Source organism: Mus caroli, unplaced genomic scaffold (genome assembly GCF_978045245.1).
Source record: "Mus caroli unplaced genomic scaffold, Mus_caroli_1 scaffold_13, whole genome shotgun sequence".
Taxonomy (NCBI): domain Eukaryota; kingdom Metazoa; phylum Chordata; class Mammalia; order Rodentia; family Muridae; genus Mus; species Mus caroli.
The window spans coordinates 12,837,099-12,852,815 of NW_028227268.1; the positions used below are offsets into that span (position 1 = coordinate 12,837,099).

General features: G+C 47.5%; 1 protein-coding gene across 1 annotated transcript in view; it reads left to right on the forward strand.

Moving 5' to 3' along the window:
* The first annotated feature begins 396 nt into the window (after positions 1-396).
* Positions 397-15,717, forward strand: part of Rgs9 (regulator of G protein signaling 9) — a 70,528-nt gene continuing 55,207 nt past the window's right edge. Inside the window, exons 1-2 of the mRNA XM_021175698.3 lie at positions 397-625; positions 15,593-15,689. Coding sequence (XP_021031357.1) covers positions 569-625; positions 15,593-15,689 — 154 coding nt within the window. The 5' untranslated portion in view covers positions 397-568. The remainder of the gene's footprint in view (positions 626-15,592; positions 15,690-15,717) is intronic.

A 15,717-nucleotide genomic window follows, 5' to 3' on the forward strand; every position in this document is an offset into this window, starting at 1 on the left:
CACAGCGTTGCTCACTTATCTATTAGAAGCTTCATGGACACTTCTATTGGGTACCATGAAACTGTTTAAAATTTTCTCTTCTCTCATAAAGAAATTCTTAGCGCTGACTTACCCAAAGATGCCCAACTCTCCTGCAAGCTGGCGTCGGAAAGCTCCTTTCCCACTGTGCTCTGTCTCACTTCTGTATATAAAGAGATTAACAGGCTCACACACCTTGGGGCAGATGCTCTAGTTTCAGCATCCCTGATCCGGCCTTCCTACCTGAGGTTTGGTCCAGGTGGAGCCGGACGCCGCCCCCTGGTGGCAGGTGGGAGCCCGCGCAGTGCATGCTAATGAGCGCGCGGCGCTGGTCGCTGATTGGTTGGCGCGAATTCCAGCTGCTTTGCATGTCGGCGGGTGCGAGGGAGAGTCGAGGGGTGGCGGGCGGTATTCTGGGCCCTGCGCGCTCCGCTCTCTGTGCCTCCCGGTCTACGCCCAGGCTGGGGCGGACCAGGCTGGCTTGTGAACTTGGGGGTTTCCCCTTTCGCTCCCATTCGTGTTGTGGTCGTGAATTCATCCAGGGTCCAGAATGACGATCCGACACCAAGGCCAGCAGTACAGGCCGAGGATGGCATTTCTCCAAAAGGTACCCTGGGAATCCCCACCTGGACCCTGGCAAGTGGGCGGGGACCCAGTATGTGGAGTGCCCAAGGGAAGATTGGGCAGGGGCAGAGGGCGTCCATCTAGGTCGATCCGTGCTGCCCAATTTTACTAAATGACTTCTGTGTGGCTCTATGTGTTGTATTTAAAAACCATAATGATTGGGTTTTCGCGTAAACTGTTTGTAGTGGAGAATTCAAAGGCAGCCGTGATGGTCTGCTGCAGGCCAAAAACAACCTGTTACTCAGGAGGGTGCTTGAAGCTGCGCGGTGATTTGAGACAGCCGATATTGTTACAAGGAATCGGCTATTAAATGAACATTTTGAACATTTCCCCCAATACTAAACAGCAGGATTTTTAAGTGTGTGTATGCCTGTGTGTATAAAAAGACCAGGAAAATGTGATTTGTGGGATCAAGAGCCTCCCCTGATCCCAGGATGGCAATCTGTTTTCTGTATAGTTAGAACCGTTTCTTGTCGATGGCTAATGGCCAGAACAGGGTGTCCGTTCCCGATGGACATGTGGGAGGTGGAATGTACCTATGGGCTGACGTGTTTGGGGACAAAGTGGTTCATTTAGTTCTGGGCTTTTAAGTTAGAAAGTGTGGGAAGAGACACTCACAGGATTAAGTCCCAGGTCACTTGTCTGCCCTACCTCTGGCTCATGCCACTTTTCATAGGATTATCCTGTTGAGGGGAATTAGCCTGATGTTCGGTGACAAGCTGGGCCCTCCCTGCCTTGAGCCCCTGGAGCTTAGCAACTGGGTACAGTTGGTGACTAAGTGTCCTAATCTACAAGATGTTAAAAGCTGGACAGACCTGGGCACACCAGGACATTCGTCACACCTGGTCATCTCCTCGAGAAGCCAGGTAGAAGAGATGTAAGGGCCATGCCTTAAACAGAAGGGAACATTGTCTCACTCAGGAGAGTAGACAGTGCAGCTCCCAGCTCCTGAAAGGACAGGAGGCTGCCCAAGTCTGGTGGTCCAAAGTCGAACGTCATTTTCAGATTGTGTCTAGGCTGGTCTTCTCCTGCCATGCAGGACGCCCCTGGCTTGGAGCTTAGAGCACCTACCTGGAGCACTCGAGTGTTTATCACTCCCATACATCCTTTCCCTTGGCCTTCTGAGTGGTGTCTTGCTCTCCAGCATCCTCCCCCCCCACCCCCCTGGCATGCTGTACCTCCACACAATCTTCCTCAGCTCCTCCTCAGACCCTCTCCCTTCCTCCCCAGCCTGTCCTCTGATGCTCTCCATCCTAACCTTCCTCACCTCTACCTCAGCCCCCCTCACCTCCACCCCAGCCTCCCCCTTTTCACCCTGTCCAGTCCCATCTATCCCATCTCCCCTTTACTCCCAGCCAAACCTCCTCTTCTATACAGCCTCTGCATTCACCCTACTTCATGGTCCTCACTGCCTCTCCCCTCCTCCCTGACACCCTTCATACACATTGGTTTTCTTTCCCACGCTGAGTGAGCGCTCTCATAGGATGCTCCCCCCAACCCCCGGCCCCATTGGCTTCCTAGATGCACAGGACACTGTCCACCCTTTGCAGCCTGGTTGCTCGGGGCCCAGTTTCCACCATCTCCCTGGCTCTTCCTCTTACTCACCTCCTACTCCTGCCCTCCAAGGAGAAGAACAAAGCAGGCCAGCCACCCTAAGCTGTCACTCAGAATGTCCTCATTTTCTCTAGGACCCCATGCTTTTCCAGGAATATCCTTTTTCCCCTCTGCCAAACTCCCGCTCCTCTGTGAAGCAGGCTTCCTTCTGACTCCATGGGGAGAGCAACTTCCCTCTCTGGATCTACAGACTGTGTCCTCCTCACCCACAGTATTGTTCTCCTAGATGCTTTGTCCTGGTAAGGATCCTGTCTGCTTCCCATCTGTGCCCACTGGGGTCTTGAGTTGGATCACAGAACCCTGTAGGTCAGAGGACAGAACAGAGGTCTACAGAACCTCAGGAGCCTATGGTAGAAAGTCCTCAGCAGTTATCCACCTGAGTTAGTAACCAGGCTTTCAGAAAAAGGCCTGGACCAGCAGAATGCAGACCCAGGTGAGGTACTATTCTCCACTCCATCAGTGTCCAAGGTGGGCAGGGCTTTGTGTGCATTGTCTTGTTTTGTCAGTCGCTATTGTCCTTTACAGAGAAGGATACTGAGGCTCAGAGAGGTTAAGTGACTTGCCAGGCACACGAGCATAGGTGGAACCTGGAAACAACACAGGCATGGCAAGTGTGATACAACGATCAGAGTGTTCTTCTGATGTGGGAGGGGGAGGGGGTTGTGAGGAGGCCTGCATGCTTGGGGGACATGGGTCTGAGAACTGAAGGATAAATGGGGGAGTCTAGGCAGGGAGAGAGAGAGAGAGAGAGAGAGAGAGAGAGAGAGAGAGAGAGAGAGAGAGAGAGAAGAAGAAGGAGGAGGAGGAGGAGGAGGAGGAGGAGGAGGAGAAAGAGGAGGGAGGAGAGGGAGGGAGGGAGGGAGGGAGAGAGAAAGAGAGAAGAGGAGGAGGAGGAGGAAGAGGAAGAGGGAGGAGAGGGAGGGAGACACACAGAGAGATATATATAGAGAGAGATAGAGAGGAAGGAGGGGGAAGAAGAAGGAGGGAAGGAGAGAGACAAACACAGAGATATACAGAGAGACAGAGAAAGGAAGAAGGAGGGAGGGAGAGAGAGACAGAGACAAACACACAGAGATAGAGAGACAGAGAGAGAGACAGAGGAGGGAAGGGAGGAGGTAGGGTGGGACAGATAGACGAGACTGCAGGAAGAGAGGACAACATGAGCCAAGGTATGGAAGTGCCAAGACACAGGGGATCTGGTGAGTCTGAGGGTCTGTTGGCCCTTAGTAGACATATTTTAAAGCACAAGAAACAGGCAGAAAGGTAGAGGGAGCAGGGGAGACAATCATGAGCCCTCAGAATGCCTTGAAGGCAGTTTGATCCCCTACCCACCCTAGGGAATCATTGCAAAGTTTAGAACAGACAAATGATGTGGCTGATTGTAAGCTAAGATGACCACGGTGGTGAGCCAGATGGATAATAAGCTATCTTCATTCCCCCCGAGTCCAGCAAGTCAATGTAAGGGTCTCCTGTACCTGCCCCATTACTCCAGACACTCTGGAAATGGAGGCTCTTCTCAAAGGCGGGAGACCGATGCTGCTCAGTAGGACCTTGTCTCCTGTGAGTCAAAGTGTTTCCATCACAGACCTCCACCTCAAGCTCAGCAATTTGGGGAGGAATGGGTTTGTTTTATCTTATACTTCTAGGTAGCAGTTTATCATTGAGGGAAGTCAGGGCCAAAACCCGGAGGCAGGAAGTGAAGCAGAGGCTACAAAGGAACACTGCTTACTGAATTGTTCCCCAGTGCTTGCTCAGCCTGATGTCTGATAGCATCCAGGACTGCTAGCTCAGTGGTGCCACTGCCTACAGTAAGCTGGGCCTTCCCATATTAATCCTCCATCAAGAAAATGCCCTATAGGCTGGTTTACAGGCTAATCCTAATTGAGGCATTTTCTTTATTAAGATTCCTTCTTCTACTGAGTTCAAGGCCAGCATTCACTCTACAGAGTGAATTCCAGGACAGCCAGGACAACACAGAGAAACCCTGTCTCGAGAAACCAAAACAAACAAACAAACAAACTAACTAACTAACTAACAATAATAATAAAAAGATTCCTTCTTCTAAAATGACCCTACCTTGTATCAAGCTGACATAAAAACTAGCTGTTACAGCTACATAGTGAGTGTGAGATCTTGGCTCAAGAAGACAAGTGTAACCAAAAGGTAGTGACCCACCTGCCAGGGCTTTACTATAAAATTAGCTGGTGACACATGACAAACTGAGGAGCATTGGCGCCATAGACCCTTACTCTGGTGCTGGTCCACATATCTCAATGGTAACATGGTCACTATCCTGGCCATTTTAGCTTCAGTGCCCTGGGGATTTCTTGATGTCATCGGAAGGAGCCCTCTTTTAGGTGACTTGACTTCTCTGTGTCGCTTATGGTATCTCCCTTCTGCTTAGAAAGCAATTGAGAAGCAGTGGTGTTAAGAAGACTTGGTGCAGAGGGAGGGAATCACTCTCCCATGTCATCCTTTTTATTAGGTATACAAAATGCAGCGCTGGGTGCCAGGTGCCAGGTGCACCAAGGAGCTTGGAGTCCAGTGGGTAATGCATACTGGGTAAACCGTGAGAGACACGGTATGTGGTTGTGAGGCATTGTTGAGGGATGTGCCCAGTGTGGGAGAAGTATGCTGTGTATGCTGTGCTCAGGATCAGAGGAGTAAGGTTGCTCAAGGAGGCTTGTAACTGAGTTATGAAAAATCATTGATGTTTTTCCAGGAGGAGGGGAAGATGGGCAACATCTTAGGCTGATATAAAATACATACATGTAGGATAGCCTGTCAATATGGAAGTCTGGATCAGGAGGCAGAGAGAGGGCGGGAGGGGTTGTAGAGGTGGGTGGATGCGAAGGCCAGAGGTAAGAAAGGCTGACGCTGGAAAGCCTCAGGTGATGCGGTGAAGATCTGATGCTTTCTGCATTTGATGAGCTGCCGTTTGATGTTTTTTAAAACCAGGGATGAATGCTGTGGGTTAGTTTACATGCTACAGGGGTGGTTCTGATGAGACCACGAGAGCTTCTTGATACTGGCTGCTTCTTGGAAATTGCTGATACCAAGCCAGGGTTTGATGTATCCCAGGCTGGCCTAAAAATTCCTATGCAGTGGAGAATGACTGTGAGCTTCTGAGCTTCCTACCTCTACTTCCCAAGTGCTGATATTGAAGATGTGTGTCACCATACTCAGTTAATGTGGTGTTGGGAATTAGGGCCAGGGCTTCATGCATGACAGGCAGGTGCCCTACCACTTAAGCTACAATACACCCAAGAGTTACTCTTTCTAGAAGAACTTGTTAGGTGGTTTGAATATATATTTGAAACAATAGCCTCTGGAGACACTGGGCAACAATTGTATATATTATAGGTACCCGGCGGGGAATCTTACTGGCAATGGAATGCTAATTAATAATCTACCTAGCATTGGGAAGATCCCCAACGAATAATGTCCACACTCAAAATGTCCACAGGGCATTCTCCCTTAATTTAAGGGGTGGTATGGTCATGGCGAGTGGATGCTAAACTCATCACTTAGGAGGATGAGTTGAAAGAACACACTTACTTCTGTGGACCAACCAAGGCAGAGACTGTAGTCCAGAGAGGGTCGGAGGACTTCCCAATGGGATAGGATTTAGTGGCCAGGTATGAGATGTGCAAGACACAAAAGCAGAATGTAGCCACAGTCCTTAGCTGGGGATGCCTGCAGTGCCTTGCTGAGCTAAGAATAGAGTTGAGAGAGCAGATTTTGGGGCAAGACCACCATGTAGTGGCCAGGCACAGAGTCTAGTATGTCTTTAATCCATTGAGTTGAGCTGACCATGGCTTATTTGCAAGGTCACAAGTGCCTCCATTAGAAAAACAACCATGTGGTTTTGGGTCACTTGCCCCATTTCGATATAGGAAATCACTAATTATGACTGTCCCCTTGGGAGCCTTCTCCAGTGTTAAGGAAAATTCCAGCCGCTGAGATCTTCCACTATGAGTGACAGCTCCTTAATTTGGGGAGCAGCGTGGGTGTGGTAGGTGGGATGTCGGAGCCATCAAAGCCATCTCTTCTGATCCCTTAGAGACTGTGTGGGTCCTTAGCTCACCCAGAGTCAAGTTTCAGCCTGGAGCATAAGCATCTAGGAGGCCAACACGGGGTCATCCAGGGGCCAGCAGGGCCTGGTTTTATGGCATTTTTGTGTTGCCTGGGAACCCGGCTGATTTTTTTGTCTTGAGAGGAACTGAATGCTGGTCTTCCTGGGGGCAGAGTGGGCATGGTTGTAGCCATCCTTTACCAGGGTTGGTGGGTAGTGTGAAAGTTTACAGCAGAAGTCCCAGGCAGGCTGAGTGGTCTTAATAACAAAAAAACCACACTTTCTCATAGTCCCTGAGATGGAAATCTGAGTTCAGCCCTTGGCAGGGATGGGTTTCTGAGAAGCCTCATGCCTTGGTTTGTAGATAGCTGTTCTCTGTCCTCACATTATCATCTCAACTAGGGTCTAATCCTCTTCTTAAATGATGCCGTGTGTGTGTGTGTGTGTGTGTGTGTGTGTGTGTGTGTGTGTGCGTGTGTGTTTGCATGCTTGTGTATGAGTGTGTGTATAGGGTGGTGTCCCTGGGGATTGAACTCAAGGTTTTATGAACGCTAGGTCATGCTCTACCACTGGCTCTTGGTTTGTTTTTTTCCATTAAAAATACTCGTTCTTGGAAATCTCACTTTTTTAGTTTATTTGTGGATGTGCACTTACCCCGGCACACATGTGTGAAAGTTGAAGGACAGCTTTTGGGAGCCAGTTCTCTCCTTCTACCATGTGGCTCCCAGCGCGTGGTAGGCTTGGCTGCAAGCACCTTTACTCACCGAGCCTTCTTGCCAGACCAGCTCTTGGTTTTTTAATACGGGGTTCTTGCTGTGTAATTCAGGCTAGTGTTGACTGTTTGAGTCTCTGGCCTCTGCCCATCAAGCAACGGGTAGGATTGCATGCGTATCCCACCCCATCCCCACTCCTGCACCTGGCTCTTACCGATATTCGCTCTTTTCAAGACCCCTCTGCTTCTCAAAAACACCGTCTTCAGAGATACTGAGGTTGCTATATGAATCTGGGGAACAGTTTTCAGACTATAAGAGTCTCTCAGAGATGGCGCCATGAGCTTAGAATCCCATCAGTTTTAAGTGACTGGGGAGACCCCCCTCAGAGGGATTTATGGGGGGAAAAGCCTGAGAAAAATTGATAGGAATCCCAGTGTGCTGACTCCCTCACAATGTTCGTCGAGGTGAGTGTGATGAACCCCCATCCCACATGCTTCTCCTTTTTGTGAAGGCTGACACACCTGTTAGAAAGAAATCTGACTCCCTCATTGTAATTTTTAAAATAACTCTCATTATTCCTCCTCTGAAGGTTATTTTCAAATTCTTAATAACTAGTTTTTTTTTTTTAATTGCAAAGACAAGGAATTAAATCTGCTGACTTTCTCATGGTTTCTAACTTTTAAGGTGGGATCCGGTCTCTTCTCCAATATATGGGCCCTCATTTGCACGAAACAACTTTGTTTCATCGAACAAAAACAAATTTGAGGGTAGAGAAGATAACCCAGTAAAATGTCCAGAGCCCATGTATATTGAAAAAAAAAACAACCCTGTGTGGTAGTGCACATTTGTAATCCCTGTGGAGGGGAGGCACAGACAGGCGGAACCCACAGACGCTGTACTCAACCAGCTTGCTGAATGAGGGACCCTCAAAAGCAAGGCGGTGGCCTGAGGAACCAGAGCCAAGGTTGTCCTCCAGCCTCCACAGGTGCGCACGTGCATATACTCACTCCTTCCTGTCCACATAGCATCTTTGGTCCCTTGGCCAGCTCCCTGGCTGCAGGTGTCACCCAACTCCATCTCCAGCCTCTACTGGGGTCTCTGCTACTTGACCCCATGGGTGACCTCTGACCTGAGACATTTTTAAGCTCTTATCTCACAGAAGGCCCAAAATACTGAAGCTGTATGTGTGTGAGAATGTGTGTACGTGTGTATTTGCAAATGTGTTTGTATATACGCATATGTGTATGGAGACCAGAAGTCAAGCTTGGGTGCTATTCCTCAGAAACCACCCACCTTGTGTTTGAGACAAGCCTTTCACTAGGACTTGGGGTTCACCAATTAGAATAGGTCAGGGATCTTCCGCTCCAGCTCTGGGATTACATGGATTATGCCCGGAGTTTTCCATGTGTGGTGGTAGTGGGCATTGACCTTGGGTCCTCCTCTGTGTGGTTTTGTGGTTAGCACTTTATGGGGTGACCCACATGCCCAGACCCTGAAATGCAATTTCCGTTCCTGATGGAACTGTGCACTGGGAAAGGTTCTTTGCAGACAGACATGAATTAGTCGATGGGAGTTCCTGGAGCTGCTGGGTCTCAGCTTCAGGCTGACCTTTGGCTCGTGTGTGTGTGTGTGTGTGTGTGTGTGTGTGTGTGTGTGAGTGGCCGGGGCCACACACCTCATCCCAGCCTGGATCCTAGATGGTGGCTTAGCTGCAAATGCTAGTTTTGTGACAAAGATGAATACTACCCAGTACCTCTCGGTGCTGAATGAGGACAGCGCCCACACCCTTGAGAAGGTGGGAGCCCTCCAGCTTTAAGGCAAGGTGGCTGTGTGGGAGGCAGCAGGTAGAACTTTCAGTTCAGGGTTTCCCTGAATGTTCTTTAACCTCTACCGCAACTGGGTTAGCCTCTCTCTTTCCATTTTAATTTTATTTTATTGTGCTAAGACTTAACATGAGATCTAACTTAGAGTTTTCAATGTATGGCCCAGCATTATCAACTGAAAAACAAAAACCAAAAAGAAACCCAACACCCCCACCCCCAAATCAACCCAATATTGTACAGCATGTTTCTAGGAAATCCCATTAGCTGAAATTTTATACCTCTCAATGAGCAAATCCCCCCTTTTCCTCGTAGCCTGCTCCCCCCAAATCCGGCAACCAGCATTCTTTAAGCGGATTTTGCCTTGAAACAGCCTTTTGTATGAGCCCTCTGTCTACTTCTGCGTCTGAATTATTCCTCTCCCAAAGTGAATTTGGTCTGCATTGCTCATCTGTATCTTTGAATATTGCAGACTTGTCTTCTTCGGGCGTGTGTGTGTGTGTGCGTGTGTGTGTGTGTGTGTGTGTGTGTGTGCGTGTGTGTGTGCGTGTGCGTGTGCGTGTGTGTGTGTGCGTGTGTGCATGTGTGTGCGCGTGTGTGTAAAACATTACTTACCTCTTCACTGTTTATGGCCACACCCATTCTCCCCGAATCTTGGCCATTGTGATCAATGAAGAGGTTAACTTGTGAATGCAGATCCTTCTCAAGGTCCCGGTTTCAGCTTCTTTACCTGAACATGTGGGGGTGGGATGGCTGGATCACACGGGGCATCCTTAAAGTTCAGTTTTAACTTCTCTGAACAGTGTCTCTTTCACTGTCTATTGTGGGCATCAGAGTTCGAGTGTCAGTCTCCCTGCTTCCCGTGTAGAGAGAGGCTCGGCACTCTTCCACACCATCCCCCTGTGGGAGTACAGCCCAGCTCTCACGACCAAGGGCAATTCTACCCACCCTCCTCACGGAGGTTTGAGGATTCTTTTAGTCACCTTCCCCTTCTGGCTTCTAATACCACAAGCCTTGACTTTATTTATACTTCAGTGTGTAATTTTGGTCTCATACGTGCTATGGTGTATCTTAATGCTTCCATCTTAATGCTTAATCTCACGCTTAATCTTCACAGCCTCCCCATGACGATACGGGGCCTTAAGCGCTTGTTTATGGAGATTCGAACGAATCAATGAAATGTTCAGCTTCAGCTCTTTGTTTCTTCGTTTGTACTCTGGGTGTAGAGCGAAGGGCTCCGTGCATGCTACCTGCGTGTTCTTCCACTGAGCTATGCCACCTGACCCCCAGATTTCACAGTTTAAGATTTCTCAAGTCTGTATTGGAGCAGAATTTTGGACTGAGCTCTCTTGGCACCCAGATTCCTTGTTTTCATGTTAGTTAACTAATTTTCATACCACTCTCTGGGCACTGGGGTAATGTTGGAGGACTGGGGTAATGGCGGAGGACTGGGGGTGTATCTGTGAGGACTGGGTTATATGTCTGAGGACTGGGGGTGTATGTCTGAGGACTGGGGGTATATCTTTCAATCTTTTGTATCTTCCCAGTGCTCAACAAGTACCTGAATTTGTTTCAGTGATGGGGGTTGGGTTTTCACCCACAGATGTCTAAACCGATCAGTTGCTGAGTTGCACAGAGGCATTAATTGCATGCATGTTGCTAATATAAATGGATGTAAGCATGGCAGCTCATGCTCTAATCAAAACAATCTAAAAGCCGGAAATCAAACACTTCAGAATGGGAAGCCTGCAGAGTATCTACCTGATACACAATCAAAAAAGTCCACACGCACACACGCATACATGCACACACACACACACACATATATACACACCCTATTTCATGTGAAAAATAATTTAAAATACTGCATGAAATTTTCTTTTGGACACATGTCAAGCAGTAGATACAACAAAAATGAATTTCATGTTTAGACATAACAGGTTTCTTTCTCTGAGACGTACCATGTATGTCCCCAGATCTGGAATCCAAAACACTTCTGGTATCATGCATTTTGGATAGGGGATATTCAGCCTATATGTTTTTATATGTATAATGCATGCACACACACACACACACACACACACACACACACACACACACAGAGAGAGAGAGAGAGAGAGAGACATACACACCTCTCCCTATAAAGCTTAATATCAAGCTTCTATCAAACCATATAAATTAGTGAGACACATGATGCCATGGCCCCCAGTTTAGAAAAAAGCTCAAATGAGCATCCCCAAGTTCTTCAGTTAAGAGAAAAGGGACTCCCAGGAGGAGGGAGATGAGAATCTGGGGTTCATTTGGCTTCTGACCACAAGCATCTTCAAGGTGCAAAAGGGCTGCACAGTGTTGGAGGTGTTGTGATATATCAGGTTTGCTAAATCGAGAAGAAGCTAGTAACTGAGGAGTTGCCTGCTTTGGGTGTTATTGAAGATGGGTATAGGCTAGTCGTGAGGGCATGGATGTCCAAGTGTGTGCAGCTCACAGACTTTGTAGGACCCCCGAAGGGAGACCCTCACTCAAGTCTCAGGGATAGCGAGCCCAGAAAGCCACAACAGTCAAGCTTGCTGCAAACACACAAGGTTTTAATGGCACACAAACCAGCATGCTGAGGTCGAGACCCATACACCACGCAGGGGTAGAGGAGTCTGACCCCAACCCTATTTTCCAGCAGGCTTATAAAGGCAAAAACCAGAACCTAGGGGGAGGATAGGAGAGGAAATAGGGTAAGTCTAGGGGTGGATATTTACTTCAAGGTACCTGGGACATTGAAACATTTTGTGGTTGTTTTCCCCAAAAGTTCCGGGGAATGAGGCCATCTGGCCCGGGGCCGGGGCCCATGTTCTCAGGGCAGTCATTATTTTATTTTTTTACTCTTCAACTTCAGGATAGAGTTGTGGGCCAGAGAAAGATAAAGGGGGTTCTTTGTTCTCATTTGTTGGCTCAGCTCCTGAACCAGGTGGTCTAGCTGCCCGTTAGCCTGGAGACATTGTATCTTCCATCTCACCTCCCTGTTTTCCACCTTCTGTGTGTTTTGTAAGATTCACCCTGGGAGCGCTGCCTCCCTAGCCCTCTAAAGGGCTTGTGTTCACATGATCTTTTAGACTTGGTCGTCACTGGATCTTGTTACAGCATCTTCTCCTTATCAGCAGCTTCAATTCTCTCCATTGCTAACTTGGGATCAACCTCAGTCCAAACTTTATAAATGGGGAGTAGGAAAGAAGAGAGTGGGGGAGAGGGAGTGGAAGGCAAGACAGAATGATGTAGCTTGCTGGGACATATCTCCAAGGATGCTACCCTCTCCAACTCCTTCCCACCCTCCCTCTAAGTTTACATCACTCCCAATAGTCTGTCAGAGTATCACCTCCTAGATGGATTAACCCACTGGTCAGAATCCTCATGACCCAATTGTTTCCTCAAAGCCCTACTGCTATTCAGACTTGGGGAGCAAGCCTTCAACACATTCATTTTTGGGGGGACTTTTCAGATCCAAACCAGATGCAAGTCAGAGTACTTCCTGTGCATCATATAAAAGTTAAGGTTTATCACTCTGATGTATGTTTAGGATAAATTAACATATCCTGAATGCAGTCCTATCTGTGGCTTTAACATCTGGGATCTTGCAATATCATCCCAGAGGATAGAGAGATGACTGCATCTGTGCCATCTTAGGCCTATGACGTACCACTTTGGTTTCCCAGCATTCCCCAGGGATATACCTTCTTGTTAAACAGTGATGACCTCTGAAAGTGTTGATGGTCAAGTGAGGGACTGTGGTAGTCTCCCTATTAATGGGAACTTCCTGAGGAGGTGACATTCGAGACATAGGATCCCTGGACATGAGACTTAGGATCAACCATAAACAAATGGCAATAGAAACAATCTAGGTAATTTCTTTTGCACATAATAAAACATCTATTCTGCTTAAAACTATCTCACCTGTTTTATTTCCATTTAGTTTTTTTTCAAGTAGAAATATTATTTTGCTGCTTTTGTTGTTGCATGTTTTTGTTTTTGTTTTTGAGACAAAGTCCTACAATGAAACCCTGGCTGGCCTGGAACTCACTTTGTAGAGCAGGCTGGTCTCAAACTTGTAGCCACCCTACTGACTTCATCTTCCAAGTGCTAGGGTTGTTGTCATGTGTCACCATATTCTGTGGGAAATATTATTGCGTTGGCTTTGAGAACTGTAAACATGTTATTTGTTACGTGTGTGCCTGTGTGTTGGGGGTGTTTGGTATGTGTGCTGCCGTGCACACACAGACGTCAGAGATGACTTTGCGGAGTCCTCTCCACCCACCTTTATGAGGGGTCTGAGGCTCAAAGCCAGACCTCCACACGTGCACAGCAAGTGTCTTTCCTTGCTAAGCTGTTTTCCTGGCCTCCCATTTAAGTTTTACTGGGACAGGGTCTCACCACGCAGCTATGACTGACCTAGAACTTGAAGTGTTGCTTTAGTTTATTTCTCGGATACAGGCATAAGTTATAGGCGTGTACTGCCATGCAGAAGATGAAAGAGTTTTAAACAAACGTGAGGCTAAGGTAATCTCCCTGTGATGTCTTCTCTTCCTAAGTTTCCGGCTTCCTTGGACTGTTGGTCATTTTTCTTTGGCTTCTACACTCTCCTGGCTATTCATTACCTTTTTGTCTCCTGACTCTTGTTTTTTAGGTATTTGGGGCAGTCATCTTCACACAGTGTGAGTCTCTCAGCAGCCCTCTGTAATCATGCCAATGCAGAAGTGATGTGTTTCTCATGTCTTTCCCCATCTCTCTCCCTCTTTCTTCATGGCTCCTTCTTCTCTCTTCTCTCTACTTCCCATCTGTGCACTGGGGTTGAAACCAAGACTTCCATCATACTAGGCAATGCTCTAATACTGAACTACATTCCTGGCTATTTGCGGGGGGGGGGGGGGGATTTTTCTTTTTCTGTTAACTAACTGATCTGGTCAGCTAGGACCCAAACCTTGGCATCATTACCAGCCTCTCTCACTCAACTATCTGAACACTGCAAATGTGACCAGTTTTCACTTTATCAGAGTTTCTGGAGCCCCATCTCCTTTCCATCTTCCTCACACTGCCTTTGTTTGCTTATTAACGTATGTGTCTAGTGCTTGCTTAGCACCATCTCTATATAAGACACTCCAAGCATTTGGAATACAGCAGGAAGCATCCATAGAGAAAAACCAGCCTCCAAGAGCTGAATTTGCAGGTGCAAAGGGGAGACAACCTAATAAATAATAGACTGAAGTAAATTGCTCTGTGTGTTAGATATTGAGTGCTATAGAAAAGCAACCAGGGGTCGGGAGATCTGAGGGTGCTGAAGTTGCAGCTTTGAGTAGGAGGGTCAGGGTAGGCCTCTTGGAATATTAGAGGAGAAGATGAGAAAAGGATCCAGAAACCTGTAGCTGGTCTTTGGTACTTTGTGGGGTCTTCTTTTCCCCACCCATCTTTATTATCACTATCGAGAGAGAGAGAGAGAGAGAGAGAGAGAGAGAGAGAGAGAGAGATCCTGAGTCTTAATTTCTTTCTTCTTATTTCTTCTTTGAGCATGACTACTAACAAACCACAACCAACCCTCACCCCCAGTGACCAGTAACCACCAAGCTTGCCTCTCCAGGCCCTAGCATTTATAGATTTCCTGAAAAGCTCCCAGAACTCCAAATAACACACAATCACAGAAACTATCTACAACTGGCAAAACCATGCCTATGCTAGAGCACTGGGCAAATCATAGTCAGCCACTTCGGACAGTGCAAAACAGCCCCACATCCTTATAACTGGGATTCTTACAATATTTCTCTCTCTCTCCCTCTCTCTCTCTCTCCCTCTCCCTCTCTCTCCCTCTCTCCATATATATATATATATATATATATATATATATATATACATACATACATACATATATATATATATATGTATACATATATATATATGCGCGCGCACACACACACACACAAATTCCTATAATATTGCTCTGTCTGTCTCTGTCTCTCTGTTTATGTCTCTGTACCTCTCTCTCTCTCTCTCTCTCTCTTTCTGTGTATGTGTGTGTTTTAAAGAAATAAAAATTCCATAATTCTCACTACCAGACCCATTCTAGTTGATTCAGAGGCTCATCCACTGTTATACTGGGACAGCTTGAGGGGGTGGCCACAGGGGAGGAAACCCTTTGATTTCCTTCCTCCATGGTTGCAGCAACTCTGAGTGGATCAGGGACCATTTCACCCTTTTTCTACCTTGGGAAACCATTTTTTCTCTCCTTGTCTTTGTGATGTGGAGACACACTGCTCTCCAGTAACAGCTGCTGTTCCAAAATCTAACTCAGGAGCAGCATTTGAAGTCTACTCCAACCTGGTCTCTGCCTGCCATTCCCACTTCATCTCTTTCATTTCTCAAAGTCATGGGCACTGCCTCCCCACCGCCTCTGCTTGCGGTTTTCTCTCATTTTTCTGTCCATCAACATTTTTCTTGTTGAGGGCAGTCTTCTCTTGAGCCTCTGCACATTCCCTGGGTCAGAATCCATCTCTTTGAGGCCTCCCAGGCAGGGAGGCCTCTATCTACAGAGCACAGGCTTGGTTCTGGTTGTACGGTAGCTGCTTAGTGTCTATCTGGCTCCTGCACCAGCTTGGAAGCCTCTGAGTCCGCTTTGCATGTTGGGATCTTGTTCGTGTTATGAAAAGCTTCTGGGACAGTTTGATTCAACAGGTTCTTCCTGTTTTGTCTTGCAGATTGAAGCACTGGTGAAGGACATGCAGAACCCAGAGACGGGAGTCAGAATGCAGAACCAGAGAGTCTTGGTCACCAGTGTCCCTCACGCCATGACAGGTGATGTGGCTTGTGTCTTGGTTGTGAC